This window comes from Panthera tigris, chromosome B4, assembly GCF_018350195.1.
Source record: "Panthera tigris isolate Pti1 chromosome B4, P.tigris_Pti1_mat1.1, whole genome shotgun sequence".
Lineage (NCBI taxonomy): Eukaryota > Metazoa > Chordata > Mammalia > Carnivora > Felidae > Panthera > Panthera tigris.
In genome coordinates, this window is record NC_056666.1 from 89,589,012 (window position 1) to 89,613,375 (window position 24,364).

General features: G+C 34.9%; 1 protein-coding gene across 2 annotated transcripts in view; it reads left to right on the plus strand.

Annotated features, from left to right (window-relative positions):
• The window catches only part of LEMD3 (LEM domain containing 3), a 69,930-nt gene that overhangs the window by 28,045 nt on the left and 17,521 nt on the right, over positions 1-24,364 (plus strand). For both annotated transcript variants that reach the window (XR_006220038.1, XM_007099185.3), the window contains exons 2-5: positions 1,544-1,581; positions 5,512-5,578; positions 7,771-7,838; positions 24,240-24,319. Coding sequence is in view for 1 of the 2 variants with exons in the window: in XM_007099185.3 (XP_007099247.2) it covers positions 1,544-1,581; positions 5,512-5,578; positions 7,771-7,838; positions 24,240-24,319 (253 nt within the window). In the remaining variant the exon portion in view is untranslated. The remainder of the gene's footprint in view (positions 1-1,543; positions 1,582-5,511; positions 5,579-7,770; positions 7,839-24,239; positions 24,320-24,364) is intronic.

Here is a 24,364-nt window from a genome sequence, read left to right on the forward strand (position 1 = left end):
ATAATCTTGACAAAAAGGATTTCGTGTACAGTCAAAAGAAAAAAAAAGGCTATCTTCATGACTTTTCTTCAGACATTAAAACCTGTTTTTAGAACTGTGTGTTTTAATTTTTTTAGGGTTATTCTTCTTATACAGAGCAAATAAAATACTTGACCTTTTAGTATTGTGTGATCAGTTTAAGTAGATCAAGAAGGCAATTTTTTTGGTAGTATATTGAACTAAATACAACTTCATTTTAAATTGTTCAGATTTTACATTAATAAAAATTGTTATTAAAAAGTATCTTTTTAGTCTAAGCGTGTTCTGATTCATAACACTTTATTTAATCTTTAAGCTGTATTTCTTCTTCCTAGTCCCCTATTGAGTAATTTGATCTTTTATCATTCAAAATTTTTTCTTTTCTAGCATTAAAACCCTGTTACTCTTTAGAAAGTGTCTACAAAATCCCTTTAGATGATTGTAAGATATACTTTTCCTTGCTTTTTTATTGTACCTTGTTAAACTGGCCTCACACATGAACTTTCTTAGAATCAGGCAGTTCCTGGTTCCTATGGGACTTCCTGTTTTCTCAAATAAAAATAGAAAAGCACCTCAGAAAGGAAACCTGGTCAGTGTGAACTACTTTGTAGGCTAGTTAGTCTTAGTTGTGACCTGGATTATAGAGATCCAGGTATCTGAAAGCTTTGAGTATTTTTGCATGTAATTTGCAAATAGATGTTACAAAGGAGATTCTAAATAATAACCATGAGAGATGTTTAGCCATAAACTTGTTTGTATCTTTTTTAGGAGAGGTGGGTGTAGGGAAGTTGGATGCAAAGTGCTAAATCCTTTTTATAATATTTATTGGAAAGGTAAAGTTGTTTGATATTGAGACATTTCTTAGCTACTTTGTGTATTTGTTTCTTGTCACCTTTCCAGATGTTAGCAAGGATTAGGGAGGGTTTTTTTGTTTTTGTTTTTTGTTTGTTTGTTTTACCATTGGAAGTCAGAATTCTGAAAGAATTGTTTAGTTTTAAAGCATCTTGTAGATTTCCTTAAGTAGCAACTGCTTTTAATCTATATTTTGAAGAGAAATCAAGTTTGGTGGTGGAAACAATGTAGTCAGTAACAGTAACAGGTAACATGTATTAAATGCTTGATACTAGGCCAGTCATGTTATCTAGTTTACCTCACAACAACTACACAAGGTAGGAATCATTGTTACATCCTTTCTGTAACAGTGAGGAAACTACAACTTAGAGTAGCCAAGTAGATGTTAGTTCACGCTCATGTTGCTAGTAAGTGATGGAACTGGGACTCGAACCCAGGCACTTAGACACCAGAGCACTGCTCTCAGTTATTACAGAGAAAACCACAGATTCAGAGTAAGAATGGAAAACATAGCAAGTCTCAAAAATCACTACCCTAACCTTCATTATCATCAGTGTGTTTACATTCAGTTTTAGCAGAGTACATGCTGGCATTTCAGAGAGCTTGTTTAGGGGGATTCTTATTCTCATTCTCAAATGATGCTAATAGTTCTCTCTTTTTCTTTCCTTGATAGTAAAAAATCCCTTTGATGAAACATTTGGAAACATACAAGTAAGTAGAAGAAGATCATAATATTGGTTTTTGTCTCATGTTTTATATGATAAAAGTATTAGGACAACTGTCAACTAAAAATGTTAATTTTAAAACTTCTCTTAAACTGAAACAATAAATTTTCTTATTTTGAGTATTCTTTAAGGATAATATGGTTAAATCTGAAACAGGTTTTCTCCTAAGAGCAGAATTGTTTATCACTTTAAGGTAATAGCCAACTGCCACGTAAAATGGCATTGGCGCATTATCTAGGGATCTGGTTTTAACCTTTAGAAGTATTTCTGTTCAAGTTGCTGGATATTCTGACAATTTTTGTCCTCTTTGCCCTCATCTTGTCTCTCTGGATCTTTTGCTCATAGGCATGCCTATTCAACCATCAGGAAGGCAAAAGATTTAGAAAGACACATGTTTCTTAGGCTACCTATTTATGATTTCCTTTTCTTTTTTAAAGGATCTATAATGTTAATTTTAACCTAAATTTTACTCACATGAAAATATTTTTCACTTACCATCATTACAGGCACCTTAAAGATTAAGGTATTTGAGCTCATATTATAATGCACAGTTAGTTATTAATTTATGGTGGGAACTGACTAATGTAGACCTGCATATAAAACATTGTTTGTTGTGCTGAAGGATGTGTAATAATGTATAATCAAATCCATAAAATATTACTGTAGATTGTTAGAGTGAGACTTTGTAGTGATTATTTTTAGTAATATTCTTTTGTGGTGATACTTGTTTTAAAACAGGTTGACTTTGTCAGTAACCGTATTAAGTATGCTGCTGTTGGCATCATCATTTAAATGCGTGTAATATACTCACTGAATGTTAGAAATACAGGACTTTATTTTCTTCTGTATAATTTTCCCCATGGGAGGAACTGAAGTTCTGAACCTCTAAATAATAGTAATAACTGTAATAAAGATAATGGCAGTTCACTTATATTAAGTGCTTATTCTGTGCCAGGCACCATGCTAAGTGTGTAAAATCATTATCATCATTTAATCAGAGGCTTGATACAAACAATTGGAAATTTCCTTGAAGAGAAAGTTGGCTGAGGGTAGAAGAGGGAACTTATGTAAAGGTGATGATATACGAGAGAATTTGGGAGAGTTGCCCTACAGTTTGATTTTTTGCCACTCAAGAATGAGAATTTTGCTTCAAAGAATGGTATGGGTTACTAAAACAATCTGGACCTTACCAAAACAAACAATGGAAGGTTAGCTATTTCAAATTAAAGTATAAAATCATTTTTGTTTAATGAAAGGTTGCTTGAAAGCTTACTTTAAATATGGATTTATTTGTAGATCTTTAACTTGCTGTCAGGGTGATTAGGAAAGCCAGTGTGAGACATCTTTCAAGCTGAATGTTAGGAGACCACTGGAAAAGCAGTCAGAATGGAAGAAGACTATAATGAAACTATAAGTCAATATAAGTTTCTGTAAGAACGTAACTTTAAAATTCGATTTACATATTTTTCAGATTTATTTCTAGTTTAGCACATTGGTGCTAAAGATAGTTGAGCCAGAGCCTTTCTATTTCTTCCTCAAAATTGATGTGTTCACATTAATAACATTACATAAAAACTATTTAGATGATAATTGAGTTGATCATGCACTTGAGACCCTTGTAATATATAGATGGTCATTTTGAATAAATTGCCACTGGAGAAATAATTTTTGAAAAAATTACAGTTTAGCCTTTTGGGTGCTTAAATTTTCTATGAGAATGCTAAAGAAACAGCATGTATGTATGTTTTCTTATGGGATTCAGTTACATCTGATTAGGTTTTGTTATTTCTTCTACTTATCTAGTCCAGTGTTAATATCTGTGAATCAAAAAATGAAGTTTATTTCCAGGCCTCTGATGTTCATTAAAGATGTAATCAATCACAGAGGACAAGTGTCAAGTTTTTGGATTTAGTTTTGTTTTTGAAAGGGGAGAGAGATTGGGCGTGATCAGGACATATGAAAGAAAAGGAAATTGGTCTCTTTTCCAGATAAGGGAGGAAATAAACTTTAAAACTTTTAACTACTTTAATCCCAAAGCTTAATCAGATTTACCTTGGTTTCATGTATCGAGTCCACAGCTAGCTGTACTATCATTAGAACTCTTTCTCATTATATTGAATATTATATTATAATATTGAATTATATTTATTATAATTGAATATATTCATTGAATATATTTATTAAATTATTATATTGAATATATTATATTATTATAATTATATTAAATTGAATATATTATGTTGAATATATTTATTAAATTATATTGAATTATTATATTGAATATATTTATTAAAAATTATTTTGTGGCTTAATGTGTCACAAATGCATACCTTTCAGAATCTTGGATTTCAGCCCCAGCAATTATTTCTTGATGGCCAATTCTTACAGTGTGGATTTTTAGGCTTTTACAAAGACAAGGTCTAGCCTGATTCAGAATTTGGTTGAGATAGAATTGAGGGGGAAAAAAGCTAAGGTTTGGAAGGCAAGTAGTCAGCTGAAGGAATGTCACTTAATCTCTACCAGCCATCTTCCATAAAACCAGGGACTCGGGTGGAGCCTTCAATGAGCTTTCTTCTTCCTAGTATCAATGATGAAAGCTGCATTGACAAAGACATACCACTCATAGTGTACAAACTTGTCTTTCTGTCCCTGAAAATAAAGTATGAAAATAAATGGGTGAAGTTGCATGTTGTTAGGCATATAAATGTTACTTTCCCAGCCTTTTATATCCTGGTCTTATATTTATAAGTATTACTGTTTTGTTTGACACATCAAGAAGAAAGGAAATAATAAAGATACAGCCAGCCCCCTCAGGAATCATGAATTTATTTCAGATAGTGTGATGAGCTTACCCCTCTTCTAACTTATACTCCCCCATTGCTTGTGTTGGTCCCCCTTAATTGTGATTGCTTTTAAATTGGGGGTCTCACTGCCTTAGACTTCTTGGCAGGGTGCTTAGACATTGCAGTCGTCTCCTCTCTCGTTTCCTTTCATATGTTCAGAGTACTATTTCTGATATACAAGTCTGTTTTACTTTCCCTCTTCTAAATTTTTAGAATGAAGTCAAACTCTTAGTTTTGGACCCTAGCAGTTGACTCCAAACTATTTTTCCAGGAGTGTGCTGAATCAAAGTAGGCTACTAGTTATGTAAGAAACATAACCGGTGCCTTTATGCCTTTGCTCATGGTGTTTCTTCTTAGGATGCTAGTCAATTCTGTTCTTACTGTGAAGCCCAACTCAAATAGTCTCTCTTCATAAATGGATCTTCCCTTCTCCCCCTCTTCTGTATTCACATCATATTTTGTTTGCAGCTTTAACACTTAAGTATGTTTTTTTGCCCTTGAGAACAGGAACCATCTTGTATCACTGGGCCTCTTGCTTTGCTGAGAATAGTTCTTAATTCCTAGCACTAGATACTCATTAAATGTGTGTTTTGCTTTAATGGTTTATAAATTTATACAGGACCACTTTGGGGGTCCTAGGAGAGGTTGAGGGTCGGAGTGTCAATACTCATTCCCCTATTGTTTGGTTGAATCAGATTAAGGCAAAACATGAGGGCAGCCTTGAAGTCTCATAAGAACAATATGTGTAAGTGTACATTGTGTACAGGGGGACCGAGAGCGATGCTTTGGTGGTTGGGAGAAGTTTTTGTACAGGAGACCTTTTTTTAGCACTAACCTTAGTGCGAATTTCCCAGTCAATCCTCAAGAAAAATAAAATGTTTAGAGTGATGATTTAGATTCTTAGATTAAGATTTTTTTAAAGTATGGTAGCCATTGTTTAAGTGTGAATTTGTCTTTCCGATTATGTCGCTTCTGTGGTTTCAAATTATTTGCTGTTTTTCTTTTTGAATAAAATTATTATTTGGTACATTTTGTTGAATTGGATGTTTTATAATCATTTCTTTTAATTTTAGGAAAGTGAGAAAAATCTTATGATGAACACTTTATACAAGCTTCATGATCGATTGGCACAGCTTGCAGGTAATTGTTTCACGTTCATAGTCACTAAAAATGTTTTGAAAATTAATTTGCATATATAGCATGCTATATCAGTGGAAATAATTTTTCCCAAGTCTAACGTTATGTTTGTGGAAAATTTTTTCTTTAGAAGTTTTTGTTACCTATACATAGTGGGTTTTATTTTTATAAACATATTTAGTCAAGACCTTTTCTGCCTGCCCATATGTATTGGGTGAAGTATATATTATGTAATTCTAAAGTCAATCAAATTTTTTTGTTACACTAATAAGTAACAAAAAATTTTGAAAGCTTAAATGTCAATTGGATTGGGTAAGCAATGAGTTAACTAAAATCCTAGATTAAATATAAAACTGCAAATTTTTCTTTGGTGGTTGATTAGGTATCAATTTCTTGGATCAAGTAAATACATTCTAGAATTTTTTCTACTGATCATTGCATTTTCCTCATATTCTGCTCTTAGTATTCTGCTCTCTGTTTATTATACCTTAGCTTTTTTTTAGTTATTCTTGTATCACATATAAGCTAAAAGAAGAGACTTTGGATTCTCTTCTTGTAAAGAAGTTACAAGAAAAGAAAAATGTCTCCTGAATTTTTGTATGCAGCGGATCCTTTTGTAGAAATCAGTTCATTGGTGGAAGGTACATATGGAGGTTCTCTGGTTGAATGGAGCCATTTAAGGATCCTTAGAGTTGCTCATCCTCACATCAGCCTGGTTTTTTTTTTCCTTTGGATCCTTAATACTGGTCAGTTTTTGAATGCTCAGAATTCTGTGTATATCACTAAAAACCTTCTTTGCCTTGACTGACTGTCATATTCATACGCTGCAAACTAATGACATTTATTTGGTATGCTGTAGCACCCAGAAATAAGTTAAGTATATACTCTCGCTAGGAATTCTTGATGTTGCTACCACAGGCTTCTACAGCTGTCTCTATAGCACTGTTTTATGTAGTGTGCTAGATCAGCATGGTCTGGGGTACTTTTAAAGATATGGATTCCTTCCTCTAGAGCAGGGGTCAGCAAACTTTTTTCTGTGAAGGGGCCAGATAGTAAGTTTTTTGGGCTTTGTGTGCTAGACTTGTCTCTGTCACAGCTACTCAATTCTGCCATTATAGCATGAAAGCAGCCATAGATAATACATAAATGAATGAGTTGTGGCTATGTTTCAATAAAACTTCATTTATAAAAAAAATCAGTGGTAGGGCAGATTTGGCTGTAGGCTGTGGTTTGCCGACCTCTGCTGTAGATCTGTGGAAACTAGATCTTGGAAGAGGCATCATAAAGTTTGAAGACTTACTTGTTTATCTAACAGGTATTTCTTCCCATTTTATGACTATGACCATTAAAATCTGGCTACTTGAACAAAGCTGATAAATAGGAATGTGACTGCTTTTATGATAGAAAAATTTGTCAAAGTTTACTTCAGCTAGTACGCTTTTGTGTTAAATTTTTTTTTTTTTTAATCCACTTGAAGAGAAACAGGGCAGGAAAAACTTACAATTGAAGTTCAGTATGAGGAAATTGGTCTCTAATAACCACAGAAAGCCTGAAAGCAAAGACTGCATTCTCTTATAAATCGTTATAAGAAAGGGAAAATGTGATTCTGTATGTAATGCATTTCTTTGCAGAAACCAGATCATACCTAGAAGCTTCTATCTAATTTCCCTGTTGGTCTTTGTTATAATAATTTTTAAGGCATGCACACACCTTGCTAAAGATAGGCTTAGCACTATCTTAATATACAGAATGTACATTTTAATTCAAATTTATTTGAATCCTTGAATTATTAGCTTTGGTAATAGATGTGTTAAGTTACCACGGTGAATTTCCCCTCTCGAAAAACAGCAAACCTGGCGAGGACCTGCTGTGTGCCAAGATGTGTGGATAAGCATCATGTGACATGGTTCCTCCCCTGTCAGTGATTTAGTTGAAAACATACAAAGAAGACATGTTCCTACCCGGACTGTTTAGAAATGTATTCAAAGATGGTGGTTTGTGTAAAGATAATTGTTTGTTTCTGTTACCTACTGGATTTTAATAGGAAATTAAATATGGTTTATCTTCTTTCTTTATTGATTATAATAATATAACCTATAATTGTATAAATTGTAAAATATTTTGATTAATTGTATTTGTTTTCTTCTGTTTAATATAGTACTGATTCAAAATTAATAATATGCTAATCTTTCCAGGAGATCATGAATGTGGCAGTTCTAGTCAGAGAACACTTTCTGTCCAAGAGGCAGCTGCATATTTAAAAGTAAGCAGTGTAATTAGACTTTTGATAGCCGTTTTCTTAAAGTTTATATACATTATTACAACTTGTATCAAAAGTACCATGCATTTGATTAATTGTACTGTTACAAACTTGGGCCTATTGTTTGGTGTAATGTGAGCAGATAGAGAAAACAGAATTACTCAACGTTTTCTGTTTTAGTTTGTTTTAGAACATTCTCTATGAGAGAATGCACATTAATTTGGAAAGGGTACAAACAACATTGGTGAGAGAAATTGAGATAGGTAAGTAGCATGTAAGAAAGCAAGTAAGCATCTAACCATTGTCATTTATTTTAGATCTTTCACCCCAGATTAATGTCATCTCAGGGTGCTAAAACAGTTTGCGGATGAATTTTCTAAACCACTGTAAGTGATCTTTAGGAAATAGTATATGAAGGAAGGGTACAGAAGATTAAGATGGATAAGTGTTAAGATGGACAGGATTTTTTTTTAAGGCTGAATAATATTACACATATGCGTGCACGCTCACACACACACACACACACACACACACTATCTTTATCTGTTGATCTGTAGGTGGATGTTTATGTTGTTTCTGCTTCTTGGCTATTGTGAATAATACTGCAGTGAACATGGGGTGCAAATATCTTTTAGACCCTGTTTTCAGTTCTTTTGAGTAAATACCCAGAAGTGGAATTGCATATGATAGTTTTATTTTAATTTTCTGAGGAACGTCCATGCTGATTTCCATAGTGACTGTACCATTTCACATTCCCACCAGCAGTTTCCAAGGTTCCTTCCCCTTTTCTCCACATCCTCAAAAACACTTGTTTTTGTTGTTGTTGTTGTTTCTTATTTTAATAATGGCCATCCTCATAGGTACAAGGTGATATCTCACTATAGTTTTTATTTGCATTTCCCTGATGATTAGTGATGTCAAACATCTTTTCTTATACCTGTTGGACATTTGTTTGTCTTCTTTGGAAAAATGTTTATTCACATACTTTACCCATTTTTAAATCAGGTTATTTGATTTTGTTATTGAGGTGTAGGAGTCATTTCTTTATTTTGGATATGGTTTGGAAATATTGTCTTTCATTCCATAGGTTGTCTTTTCACTCTTTTCATTATTTCCTTTGTTTGCAGAAGCTGTTTAGTTTGATACAGTTTCACTTGTCTGTGTTTTTCTGTTGTTGCTGCTGTTGTTACCTGTGCTTTTTGATGCCATATCCAGAAAATCATTGCCAAGACCAATGTCATAAAGCTTTTCCTCTGTGTTTTCCTCTTAGAGTTTTATCTTTTCATGTCTTATATTTAAGTCTTTAATTCATTTTGAGTTGATTTTTGTGTATAGTGTGAGATAAGGGTCCAATTTGATTCATTTGCATGAGGAAATCCAGTTTTCTCAACAGCATTTTTTGAAGAGACAGTCCTTTCCCCATTGTGTGTTCTTAGCACCCTTGTTGAAGATCAATTATGTGTGAGTTTATTTCTCTCTTTTCTTCCATTGGTCTATATGTCTGTCTTCATGTCAGTACTATACTCTTCTGAATACTACAGTTTTGTAGTATGTTTTGAAGTCACGAACCAGGAGGCTTCCACCTTTGCTCTTGCTCAAAGTTGTTTTCGCTATTTGTGGTTCTTTGTGTCTCCATATAAATTTTAGGATTTTTTCTATTTCTGAGAAAATGCTGTTGGGATTTTGATAGGGATTGCATTGAATCTATCTGTAAAACACTTGGGGTAACATGGTTATTTTAACAATATTGGGTCTTTTAGTCCATGGGCATGGGATGTCTTTCCATTTATTTGTGTCTTGTATTTCTTTTAGCAGTGTTTATAGTTTTCAGTGTAGAAGTCTTTCATCTCCTGTGCTTTTTGATACTATTTTAAATAGGATTTTCTTAATTTCCTTTTCTGATTGTTCATTTTTAGTGTCTAGAAATGCAACTGTTTTTGTATGTTTATTTTTTTATCCTGCAGCTTTGCTGAATTTGCTTATTGTGTGAGTGGGGACGAGAGAGAGAGAGCTATCTGCAGGGTATATAAGATGTTATCTGTAAACAGAGATAATTTTTCTTCTTTCTTTCCAGTTTGGATGCCTTTTATTTCATTTTCTTACCTAATTGCTGTAACTAGGACTTCCAGTACTATGTATTGAATAGAAATGACAACAGTAGACATCCTTATCCTGGCCTTGTTCCTGTCTCCAAAGAAAAAACTTCCAGTTGTTCAGTGTTGAGTATGATATTAGCTGTGTGCTTTTCATATATGACCTTTATTATATTGAGATAATTTGCTTCTATTCCTAGTTTGTTGAGTGTTTGTTTGTTTTTTTAATGTTTATTTTGAGAGAGAGAGTGAGAGAGTGCACAGGGCAGGGTTGGGGGGAGAGAGGGAGAGAGAATCTTAAGCAGGCTCCATGTACAGCACAGAAACTGATGGGCTTGATCTCACGACCATGAGATCATGATCTGAGCTGGAATCAAGAGTCGGATGTTTAATTAATTGAGCCACCTAGGTATCCCTTTGTTGAGTGTTTTTAATCATGAAAAGGTATTGATTTTGTCAAATGCTCTTTCTGTGTCTGTCGAGATGATCATGTAATTTTTATCCTTCATTCTGTTCATGTGTATCACATTGACTGGTTTTTGTATTTTGGACCATCCTTGCATTCCAGGAATAAATCCTACTTGGTCACGGTGTATGTTCCTCTTAATGTGCTGTTAAGAATAATGCTGGCCGCATAAAATGAGTGAATAGAAGTGTTCCTTCTCTTCAGTTTTTTGGAAGAATTTGAGAAGCATTAATAATGTTTGGTAGAAATCTCCAGTGAAGCCACTGAGTCCTGGACTCTTCTTGTTTGAGAGGTTTTTGATTACCGATTCAATGTCCTAACCAGTTATAAGTCTGTTCAGAGTTTCTGTTTCTTTGTGATTCAGTCTTGATAGGTTATATGTTTGTAGGCATTTGTCTATTTTTTTCTGGTTAACTAATTTGTTGGCTATTGTTCATAGTAGTCTCTTACATCCTTTGTATTTCTATGACATCAGACTTAATATCCTCTCTTTTATTTCTGATTTTATTTGAGTTTTCTTTCCTTTTAAAGGATTTGTCAATTTTGCTGATCTTTTCAAAAAAGTAACACTTCTTTTTTTCTATTCTGTATTTTATTTTTACTCTTTAATATTTCCTTTTGCTAACTTTGGGCTTAGTTTGTTCTTTTTCTAGTTCCTTGAGGTTGTTTATTGAGATCTTTTTTTAATGTAGCTGTTATGTCACTATAAACTTCCCTCTTAGTACCACTTTGCTGTAAAAGCTGTTGGGCTTCTCGAATCTGAATATCCATTTCCTTCCCCAGATTTGGGAAGTCTGCGGTCATTAGTTCTTCATATAAGCTTCCTGCCCTTTTCTCTCCTCCTTTTTGGGACTTCCATAATGCATATATTGGTCTGAATGGTAATGTCCCATTAAGACTTTTAAGCTTCTTACATTCTTCATTATTTTTTCTTTTTGTTCCTCTGACTGGATAATGGCAAATGGCTTGTCTTCGAGTTCCTTGATTCTTCTGCTTGATTAAGTCTGATGTTGAACTCATCTAGTGAATTTTTTGATTTGGTTATGATATTCTTCAGCTCCCAAATCTGTTCATTTGTTTTTGATTTTTTTCTCTCTTTATTGATATTCTCATTTTATTCATGTGTTGTTTTCCTGGGTTTGTTGACCATCTTTATCACCATTATTTTGAAATTTTTGTCAGGTAATTCATATACCTTCGCTCCTTTAGGGTCAGTTTTTGGGAGATTTATTTTGTTCCTTTATTCGAGCCCAGTGTTATTATTTCCTTCATGTGCCTCATTATTTTGTGTTTAGATCTATGCATTTGAATTTGTTTTTATTTTTATTTTTTTTAGAAAGAGAGTGAGTACATGCATGAGATGGGAGAGGGGAAGAGGTCACGGGGGGAGAAAGAGAGAGAGAAAGAAAGACAAGAGAGAGAGAGAGAGAGAGAGAGAGAATATCTTTTTTTTTTTAATTTTTTTTTTAACATTTATTTATTTTTGAGACAGAGAGAGAGCATGAACAGGGGAGGGTCAGAGAGAGGGAGACACAGAATCTGAAACAGGCTCCAGGCTCTGAGCTGTCAGCACAGAGCCCGACGCGGGGCTCGAACTCACAGCCCTCACGGACCACGAGATCATGACCTGAGCTGAAGTCGGCCGCTTAACCGACTGAGCCACCCAGGTGCCCCGAGAGAGAGAATATCTTAAGCAGGCTCCATGCTCAGTGTGGAGCCCAGTGCAGGGCTTGATCCCATGACCCTGGGATTATGACCTGAGGCGACGTTAGGACTAGGATGCTTAACTGACTGAGCCCCAACCCAGGTGCCCCAGGATCTCTCCCTTTGAAGACAGAGCTGTACCTCCTAGTTGTTAGAGCCTGCCTTCACGAAGAGGAAGACCTTCACCAATGAGCTCAGATAGAGATTCTGGGGTCCTCTCACACCTTTTCTGTGTATGTATCTTCTCTGGATTTTTGGGTTTAAATTCCCATCTAGAGAGGTTTTGCAGGTTTCTTTTTTCAGGAGTTTGTAATCTCTTGCTCCCTCTGGCATCTGTCTGCCGTATTGTGGGGCTTCTGGAGCAGCAGCAAGCTGTCCAGCACTTGTTTGTTCGCAGCAACCCCCAGCAACGCCCAGGTGTTTAGACTATGTCAGGTGTCCTCAGTGCTCTGAGACAGGTGATACAGCTTCCTGAGAACCTGGAACAGTGGATACCTGCTCCAACTCTTTGTTTCCTCAGGGGGAAACCAGAAATTTGGGGTGTTCTCCCACTCGTTCTGCACTGAGCCGTGGAGGACAATGCTGAGTGAGTAGGTGCTAGTTCATAGCATTGCTTTTGTTCTCAGCTGCCTCCAATCTGGTGCTTTTACCGGTCAGTACTTAGATTCAGGAAAGACAGAAACCAGTCCTTCTGGTAGCCCCTGGAAAAGTCTGAACATTAGAGATATATTTCAGTCTTTTCTTCCCCTCCTCACGGATAAGCCAGGAGTTGCAAATTTTCCTCTGGTCGTACCACGTTGTGCCGTGGGCTGGGGCTCTGGTGAGTGCTACCGATTTTGTTACTGGCTTCCATGCTTCTAGTTTCACACTTGTTTGGAGGTGCAGGAGCCTCAACTGGTTTCTGCATTTCTTACAAAGGGAATTGGTCTGTATATTGTTGAATTTGTTTCTCCATGGGGAAACAATGGTCTCGGACTTCCTATTTTGTCTTGCTGATGTCACTGCCCCCCCCCTTAATTTAGAATATAGTATAGTTTAATTTAGAATATAGTATAGTTGTAAGGCTTTCAGCAAGGTTGTAGTGAGTTTCCCGTGATATGCTTATAAAAAAGAGAGATGTGCCTGCGTGGCTCAGTTGGTTAAGTGTTCAGCTTTGGCTCAGGTCATGAACTCTCAGTCTGTGAGTTCGAGCCCCACGTCGGGTTCTGTGCTGACAGCTCAGAGCCTGGAGCCTGCTTCGGATTCTGTGTGTCCCTCTCTCTCTGCCCCTCCCCTGCTTGTTCTCTCTCTCTCTCTCTCTCTCTCTCTCTCTCAAAAATAAACAGTTAAAAAAATTAAAAAAGAAATGTGAGCTGTTTTTAGCTTAATTCATGACTTATATGTAGATACTCAAAAGATGTTAAGACCGCATGATCTATTGGAGATTAGGTATGGGTTCATATTCTGGCCCTGCCACATAGTAGCTGTGTGTCCTGGTAAAGTCCCATTGTTTTTCTGTATCTGTTTCTTAGTTTGAAAGTGGGGCGGTTATTAATTCCTGTAAGAGTTTTTGGGAGACTGAATATAAAATATGTAGTCAGTGCCTGATGGTATAGTAGTTCCCAGTAAATTTTATTTCTTTTTCTGTGTTTCTTAACTAACTAAATTTGGGTCACTCTGGAGAGAGGTTTCTAAAAACATGCTACAGGATTTATCTCTCAACCTACCTTGTTCTTGTCTTCATTTTCAATTTTGACCTAGATAGGAACACTGATGACAGACAGATTTGTGCAGAGTGTAATAAATAGCTCATAGATTGGATACCTAAAGAATCAGGAGCTTAAAGAATCAAAGATCTTAAATTAGAAAGAGTTATGATTATGGGGCTCTGTCTTAGGGATGGAAGAATTGCTAAATGGATTGTGGGTGTGGGAGCAAAGAAGGGATTGGATACAGTAGGCTACAGGGACACAGAATAGAATATTCCTGGAAGAGGGTATAGCATGTGGGAATCCAGAGCAAGCAAGTAATTTTTTTTAATTTTTTTAAATTTTATTTTTTAATTTACATCCAAATTAGTTAACATATAGTGCAACAATGATTTCAGGAGTAGATTCCTTAGTGCCCCTTACCCATTTAGCCCATCCCCCCTCCCACAACCCCTCCAGTAACCCTCTGTTTGTTCTCCATATTTAAGAGTCTCTTCTGTTTTCTTCCCCTCCCTGTTTTTACATTATTTTTGCTTCCCTTCCCTTACATTCATCTGTTCTGTGTCTTAAAGTCCTCATATGAGTGAAGTCATATGATATTTGTCTTTCTCTGACTAATTTTGCTTAGCATAATACCCTCTAGTTCCATCCACGTGGAAATGGATCTTGCAAATGGCAAGATTTCATTCTTTTTGATTGCCAAGTGGTACTCCATTGTATCATTGTATATATATACACACACACATACATATACCACATCCTCTTTATCCATTCATCCATCAGTGGACATTTGGGCTCTTTCCACACTTTGGCTATTGTTGATAGTGCTGCTATAAACATTGGGGTGCATGTGTCCCTTTGAAACAGCCTACCTGTATCCCTTGGATAAATACCTAGTAGTGAAATTACTGGGTCATAGGGTAGTTCTATTTTTAATTTTTTGAGGAACCTCCATACTGTTTTCCAGAGTGGCTGCACCAGTTTGCATTCCCACCAGCAGTGCAAAAGAGATCCTCTCTCTCCCTGCATCCTCGCCAACATCTGTTGTTGCCTGAGTTGTTAATGTTAGCCATTCTGACAGGTGTGAGGTGTATCTCACTGTGGTTTTGATTTGTATTGCCCTGATGATGAGTGATGTTGAGCATTTTTTCATGTGTCGGTTGGCTATCTGGATGTCTTCTTTGGAGAAGTGTCTATTCATGTCTTTTGCCCATTTCTTCACTGGATTATTTGTTTTTTGGGTGTTGAGTTTGGTAAGTTCTTTATAGATTTTTGGATACTAACCCTTTATCTGATATGTTGTTTGCAAATATATTTTCCCATTCCATTGGTTACCTTTTAGTTTTGTTGATTGTTTCCTTCACTGTGCAGAAGCTTTTTATTTTGATGAGGTCCCAATAGTTTTTTTTGCTTTTGTTTCCCTTGCCTCCGGAGACATGTTGAGTAAGAAGTTGCTGCAGCCAAGGTCACAGAAGTTTTTGCCTGCCTTCTCCTCGAGGATTTTGATGGCTTCCTCTCTTATCTTTAGGTCTTTCATGCATTTTGAGTTTATTTTTGTGTATGGTGTAAGAAAGTGCTCCAGGTTCATTCTTCTGCATGTTGCTGTCCAGTTTTCCCAGCACCACTTGCTGAAGAGACTGTCTTTATTCCATTGGATATTCTTTTCCTACTTTGTCAAAGATTAGTTGTCCATACATTTGTGGGTCCATTTCTGGCTTCTCTATTCTGTTCCATTGATCTGAGTGTCTGTTTTTGTGCCAAAGCAAGTCATTCTTTATGAGATAGTTGAAAGTGTTTTTACTTCTAGCATTGGGAAAATCTGATCCCAACCAGTGCTTCTTTCCTGCTTTTTTGTTCTCTTTTTTTCCTCTCTTTTTTTCTTAGTCAAATCTCTTAGAGAGGTAATGGCACAGATATGTGTTATGGTTGGTCATAAATGCCTACAACAAGATTAATTGACATTACAGGAGAGTCTCGAGACTCTTAAAAGCTCCTTAATACTCTATTTGAAAGGATAGGGCTTGACTAGTATTTATGCTGGAGCTGTGGAAGAGGCAGGGGTTGATCTGGAAGGATGATTAACGATCTTCCTCTCTGCTCACCCCCATTTGATTGTAGCTGTGGGTCAGCAATAAGATAAGGTAAAAAGAAGGGACACAGAGCCAGGGTTGGGACAAGTCGGAATCTAAGCCAGGCAGCAGTAGGGCATGAGAGACTATTTCTGTTAAAGGCTGGCAGCAGAGGAATTACTGGTTGTACCCATGCGTGAGTTGAGTTGAGAACTGCCTGAGAACTGAGTTAAAAAAATTGAGATTAATGAACTCCGGTCTTAAAAGATTTTTGTATCTTTTCCCTGGAATTTTATGTTTAGATTGGGTTTTGCTTTTTGTTTTCCTTCAGTAGAATTTCTAATGTACGTTTTTACAAAAGATTTTGAATTAGTTCCAGCCTTAATTAGTTAAGTGCAGTTACTTTGTGTTTTCAAATGCTGTGAAACCTGGTTTGGCTTGTCACCACCAAAGATGGAGTTTGGACTGCCACTTCAAAAAAAAAAAAGCATTAAACAGAAACTTCCCCCCCCCCCCCCAAATAAAATTTTAAGGTCTGGATAAAAGCTTTTAAGTACTACTTTTAATAATGTTTGTTTTTTTTTTTTTTTCCAATGTAACATTAACTCATGCGCATGATTTAACTAATAGGGAAAAAAAGGAGAAAAACATTTCAAATTCACCACCTAAGGTTAACCACTTATTTTTGGTTCATTTTTCTCTAGCCTTTTCTTATGTTTTCTTCCATAAAATTAGTACCACTATAAATTTTATTTTATTTAAAAATTTTTTAAAATTTTGTGAGAGAGAGCATGAGGGGGGAGGGGCAGAGAGAGAGGGAGACACAGAATCTGAAGCAGGCTCCAGGCTCCCAGCTGTCAGCACAGAGCCCAACGCAGGACTCGAACCCACAAACCATGAGATCATGACCTGAACCAAAGTTGGATGCTCAACTGACTGAGCCACCCAGGGGCCCCTCACCATAAATTGTATAAATACTTCATATTGCAAACGTTTGTATATTTTTTCCTTAAAATTATTATGAACATTTTTCCATGTCCTTGTTCAGGTTTTTGAAAACTATTTCTTTTTGTCACTGGGTAATATTTCTTTACATGATTGTATTGCATTGTATTGGTTTGTGGTTTTTCAGTATTACAAAAGCACTTTAATCTTTGCATGTAGTATTTGATTTTCTGATTATTTCCTTGGGAAATAGTCCTCGAAAGGAAACTAGTTGTTAAGGAGTGTGAGCTTTTGTTAATGTTTTTGATATATGTTGCCAAATTGCTTTCTAATTTGGAGTGATCATTTTAGCACATTCTAGTCAAAATTGGTGATTTCACTTTATTTTGCCCAAGTTGTAGCATAAATATGGAAGACCCTCACTACAAAGCTGGTGTCAAAAACCGTGATCATAATACCTATACTGTAGGCTTTCTGCTTATGGAGAGAGAGAGAGAGATCTGTTGTACATTTCGTGTATTTGTACTATGACTTCATGAGGAACACAAGTTTTTGCATTCAGGAGTAAATGGGCCAAAGGATGCATAGAAATCCGATGAGTGTAAACTGATTTTCCCCCAACTGCCAGTGCATTTTAAGCACAATATTAGTAAATGTTTGGTAGAGTAAAATGAGTGAGTAAGTAAGCCTCAGTAAACTTTTTTTTATCTTCTTGAATTTGATTCTTCACATTCCATCCTTATTTTATTTCTCCTACTTTCTCTTTTAAAGGATTTGTAAATAAACCTCACAGTTAATTTAAATAATTTAAGCACTCTTTTTCTAACTCCCCCAGTGTTTCTCTTGAGTTTTTTATTCATCATTTTTGAGGATGGAAGCTTGTTTTGATTTGTGAGAAGTAAAGAGGTCCCTCTGGTGGAACATTTAGGAAATACATAGCATTATATATTTTCATGAAAGGACCGACGTTTTCAAGTTAAATGGTGGGAGTTTAGTGTGATAACTTTCCAACTGAATGATGTAATGAATGGTGGTTCATTTTGTAGTTCATTTGCAAAACATTTTTAGACTTCAACACAATGAATATGTTTAAGATTTGTGAGGAAAATAGTAAGAAAGAAGATAGCTGTAAATGTGCCAAATTTTATGTCCTATCTTGGAATGCTAATCACTGTTAATGTAATTATGTCTCTGGTGAAAATAAGTTTTTCGAGAACTGGAATGAGGGATACGTTTCTTGATGATTACAATTTATCAAGTACAATTTATCCTGGGACTTTGTTAGTATCTCTGACTTCACAGTAACCTAGCGAGGTAGGTGGTGTCAAATCCACTTCATAAAGAAACTAAAGCCCAGAGGGGTTTAATGATTACATCATCCAGCTATTAAGTGGTGGAGCTGGGAATAGAATCAAAGTGCTTGCTCTTCTCACTGTACTGTTCTGCCTTTTAGATGGAAGGACTGGGTTCATAACCGCTAGCTCCATCTTTTGAGTGGGCAAGAGACTGACCCTGAATGAGGGCTAAGATCTGAAGAAGTGATCAAAATAGATACATCGGCACAGATAACCTACTTTCTCTTGTCTCTACTTGGGGTTATATGTACAGCTAGTCAATTGTGGAGTCATGATCTGATCCCAGGCCTGCTTGATGTTAAGGACCATGTTCTTTCTGTTATTCCTGGAGGTGAATCATCAAGAGTTAAATCATATTTACTCTTGTTTTGGTTCCCGTGGGTCCTGTTTTAGTTAATTTAAAGGGTAACATGTATGGCGTGTGTCATGTCACAACCAGAATATTCACTAACTGGGAAGCCACAGTAAGTTATTAGTACCATGTAAATTATCCATTTGTGAGCTACCCAGTAGGTTTTTAATCATTATTTGACTTTTCCCTGTATCAGCATCTTTTTCCCTCCTTACTGATGCTTTCTAGCTTTATTTAATGACCTGAGCCTTTTACATGAAACAGTATTCTATACTTTGAAACTGTAATCTAAGTTCAAAGACCTGATATGGGTTTTAATAAAAATACACATTTGCCAGTTATTTTGAGAATAAGGTAAATTTGGAATTGGGAGTCATGGATGTGTGTGTGCTCACACATGGTATGTTAAAATAGATTTGTTATAGATTTCGGAAAGTATGCTTTGAATTTAGAAACATTTAAATGAAGCAGTCAGCGGTATGTTGACTGAGCTGTTGCCTATAAGTAGATAGTAATAATAGTAATTGACCTGCTTTAAAAATGAAAAATTTAGTTTTCTCTTTATTTGTGTCAGTGATTAGAAAACGAGCATTTTATGATACAAGTGTGCTTCACCTCAGGGGTTGGCAAACTATAGCCTGGGGGCCTATTTCTGTATGGCCTACTAGTTGGGGTTATACAACATTTTTTAAAGGTTGCTTAGAATATATGTGACAGAGACCAGAAGTGTATACAGTTACAAAGCTTGAAATACTTAACTCTTTGGTCCTTTACAGAAAAGGTTGGCCTGCCCCTACCTTATAGCTTTTTAGGTGGCTACAAAAAATGAATAATAAAATATTTTCTACTCTTAAAATCAGGAAGATGCTATGTATACTATGATGTTAGCCTAAGCTGTTTAACTGGCATAAGCCAGAAAGTAAATTCATCTTTTATATCTTCAAAAATTCTACTTTATAATACTGTAGAACTCTGTATACTATATAGAACGTTTGTGGAAGTAATGACCTGTTTTAGACCTTAATACTCTATTACATCTTTAATGAGATTTTAAATAAATTATCAATTGTTTTTTTGAAAATGTGTATTCATAAAGGGAATGGTTTTACTGTATTCCAGATAGTAAGTAGTATTAACGTGGGAAAGGAAAACAAAATGGGAAAATAACCACAGATATCCTTTCTTACCCTTATTATTTTATAACTAAAAGTTTTATGTTCTTTGTTCCTGCATATAATTAGCTTATTAGAGTAGGTGTTCTTGTTAATTTGAACCATTATGTTCATTTTTAAGGATAATTAATGAAGGCAGTAATGCTACTTATAATATCTTCAGCCTTCTAAAATTCTTATGTTTAAAATATACAGCTAATAAACTTGGAAATTTGTTTTTACGTTATTTGAAACTTACATGTATAGTCTAGCCTTCAAAGTTCTATGTAATAAAGCAAAAATGTCATTATATCTTGCATATTGTTGTAATATAGGCCGAAGAACATATAAATACAGGAAAATGCAAAATGTATATTTCATTGATTTTTAAAAATACCCATGTCTTATGATTTCATTTGTATGTGGAATCTAAAAAATGAATGAATAAAACAGAAACAGACCCATAAATAGAGAACAAACTGGTGGTTGTTAGATGGGAGGTGGGTAGGAGGATAGGCAGAATGAGTGAAGGAGTGTGGGAGGTTCAGGCTTCCAATTATGAAGTGATGAATAAGTTGTAGGGTTGAGGGGCACAGCCTAGGGAACATAGTCAGTGGTATTATAGTGGTATTGTATGGTGACAGATGGTAGCTGCACTTGTAGCGAGCATAGCATAGACTATTGGGACCACATCAAAATGAAAAACTTCTGCAAGTAAAGGAAAACAATCAACAAAACTACAAGGCATCCTACAGAATGGGAGGAGATATTTGCAAATAACATATGTGATAAAGGATTAGTATCCAAAATATATGAAGAACTTCTAAGACTCAACACCCCAAAACCAAATAATTCAGTTAAAAACTGGGCAGAAGACATGAACAGACATTTTTCCAAAGAAGACATTTGATGGCCAACAGACACATGAAAAATGCTAAACATCATTCATTATCAGAAAAATAACAGATGAAAACTACAGTGAAATATCACCTTACACCTGTCAGAATGGCCAAAGTCAACAACACAAGAAACACGTGTTGGCAAGGATATGGAGAAAAAGGAACCCTTTTGCATTGTTGGTGGGAATGAAAACTGGTGTAGCCACTGTGAAAAGCAGTATGGGGTTCTTCAAAAAGTTAAGAATAGAACTACCCTGTAATCCAGCAGTCTCATTACTGAGTATTTACCCAAAGAATATAGAGACACTAATTCAGAGGGATACAGGTATCCCTGTGTTTATAGCAGCATTATTTACAATAGCCAAATTATGGTAACAGCCTCAGTGTCCATCGATTGATAAATAGATAAAATGGGAAATACACACACACACACACACACACACACACACACATACAGATTTTGTGTGTGTGTGTGTGTGTGTGTGTGTGTAATGGAATGAAGAATGAAATCTTGCCATTTGCAACAACATAATGGATGTGGAATTATATATAATGCTAAATAATGCTAAATGAAATGTTTGTCACAGACAAGTACCATATAATTTCACTCATACGTGGAATTTAAGAAACAAAACAAATGAACAGAGGGGAATATGAAAGAGACAAACCAAGAAACAGACTCTTAACTGTAGAGAACAAATTGATGGTTACCAGAGGGGAGGTGGATTGGGGAGGTGGGTGAAATAGGTGATGGGGATTAAGGAGTGCACTTGTGATGAGCACTGGGTGATGTATGGAAATTTGAATCCTTGTATTATACACCTGAAACTAATATTACATTGTTAACTAACTGTAATTAAAATAAAAACTTAAAAAAAAAACCCTACACATTACAATGAGTGCAATGTCTCCAACTCCATGGATAACCCATATTAATCCTGCCTTATGGATTTTCAAGGCCCTCTATAGCTTGTGCTTTTTAAATCCTGATTGATGCAGTATAAACTGAAATTAAGTTCTCTTGATGTTCCTTCATCAGTTTTTTTTTCTTCTCTAATTTTAGAGCAAATGAATATGAGTTTTGATTTTTAGTTATACACCAGGTGATTTCTAGCAGTGTAATTATAACAATTAAAACCGTAATTGACTGAAATTATTTTAGTATAATTTTATTGTATGACATTTTAAAGCAATAGTAATGCTTAAAAATCACTGAAAAATTTTTTTAGTCGTTATTCATAAGTAAAATTTTTATAGTTATATTTAATTGCATGTTGTCTTACTTTAAGCATTAGCTATTTAGCTCTTAATGATCATCTCCAAATTCATAGTATTACCTTGAAGTGATCTCATCTATAAACCATTTGTCAGCTATTATACTTACATTGGCTACAAATTTTTTGATATTTATAAATAATGATGAAAGATTACACTTTTTTTTTTCAATAACAGGTAGTTTGTATTTCTAAAAACATCCTGGTAGTAGTTACGCATAAGTAATGATGCCTAGTAAGATTTGTTCTGCTTCATAAAGCTTCCTGTATTTTCAGATTTGATACATTAAAAAAAACTCGCCAGTTTCATATCAGGAAGTAAATTGTACTGATCAAATGTAAACCTTAATTTCCAATGCTATTAAAGAATCTGTTGATAAAATGCAACAGCTATTACTTACAAAATTCTTTTTAAAATGTTTTTAAAAATGACTTCTTGGGGCATCTCAGTGGTTCAGACGGTTAAGTGTCCGACTCTTGATTACAGCTCGGGTCATGTTCTCATGGTTTGTGAATTCGAGCCCCATATCGGGCTCCTCTCTGACAGCATGGAGCCTGCTTGTGATTTTTGTCTCTCCCTTTCTCTGCCTCCCCCGTGCTCTCTCGCACTCTCTCTCAAAATAAACTTAAAAAAAAAAAAAAACTTTCTAAAAATAATGTCTTTTTACTGCTGTTTTTAGAAGTTCATTCTTTGCACTTCAAAAAGTACATAAAATATATTGAATAGAATATAAGCTCCATGAACAAGGAAGTTTGACTGTTTTGCTTAGTGCTATCTCTCTGGGTTTTAGCACAGTACCTGGCACATAGTGGACCCTCAATAAATATTTATTGATTGGAAGAATTTTCAAGGGTATTTATTATAGTGTTATTTGATACATTAAAATAATCGGTAACACTCTAAATGTTCATTAATAAGAGGTTGATTAAAGTATAAAATAACCAGCCACAGACTAGAACACTATGTTGCTGGAAAAAAATAGGGTCGTTCCATGTTTGGTGATATTGACACAATAATACTTCATTTTGTGATAAAAGCAAGTGGAATAAACAGTACATATAATGTGATACCACATTATTTTAATTAAAAAATACATAATATACCTATGCACAGCAATTCTTAAACTTTATGGTTTCATGACCCTTTTGCATTCCTCAAATTACTGAGGACCCTATGTGGCTTTTGTCTGTGGGATATATATACATAGATAGATTTAGATATATATTTACCTTATTAGAAATTTAAGCAAAAAAATTAAATTTACTTATTCTTTTAAGAATAATGAACTTATTACACGTTAACATTTAACAATGTATTTTTATGAAAAATAACTAATTTATCCAAAATAAAAACATTTAGTGATAGTGGCATTGTTTTGCATGTGTGCAAATCTCTATAATCTTTAATGTGTAGCTTAATAAAACTATACTGGATTTTCGTATCTGCTTCTGTATTCAGTCTATTGTGATGTTTTGGTTGAAGTATGTCAAGAAAATCTAGCCTCATATAGATATGTAGTCAAAACAGGGAAAAGTATTTTAATACTCTTTCCAGATAATTGTAGATACTCTTCTTTGATACTGTACCAAAAGTCTAAGTAGTAGTTTCTTAAAGATTAGTTGCAGTGTGCAATGTGAAACCATATCGGTGATTTTTGTTTACTCTGTCTCTATAGTCCTTTTTCTAGGTTACACGTAGAACAGATAGATCCTTTACCTGTGCAAGACTTTACGACTCCTGCATTGGTCATTTGGAAAATACTGGTTTGTAGGTTATGCAGATCTTCCCAGTGTTTGACACCTTTCATTATGCCATACCCCAAAGTCGCATTCATTAATATTACACCAGTCTCATTGCAAAGGTCTTTAAGTACTGCAAGGGTGTCAAGCTTATAGTAATGGATGCAACTTTTTCCAGATTTTGCTTTTGACATGAAAGCTTGAATGTCATCATTGGTAACAAAGTCAACTGTTTTTCTTGAGTTGACAGGCCTGCTTCATTCATTTGTTGAGAAAATGTCAGTGAAACAGCCAACTCTGAATAGTTTGCCATTTGTTCATCTAAAAATAGTATTCCATAAAAAAATTAGCTCATCCACTCTTACCACAGTGATACTTAAAAGACAAATTACTTTAAAAAAAAAAATCCTCCAAATCTGTAAATGTGAAAGAACCAAAAAGAAAACATAAAAAAATATTAATACTGCTTATCTTAGGATGGTGGGGAAATTGTGACTTTTTTTTTCTCCTTTTGTTTTTCTGTAATGAATAATACATTTTTGTTATGTAATATAGTTTCAAGTGTTATATAAAAATGAAAGTATGGTATTTATAGTATAGCTTACACAGAGTCAAAAGAATGTAAATGACTAAGAATAGTTAGTTATTTTCTCCATTTTTCTTATTAGGATTTAGGCCCTGAATATGAAGATATATTTAATATTTCTTTGAAGTGGATTTTAAAAAATGGAAAAGATGTTGGAATAAGGTAAAGGATTTAATTTCCACTTTGGCCATTTTGTAGTATAAGTAG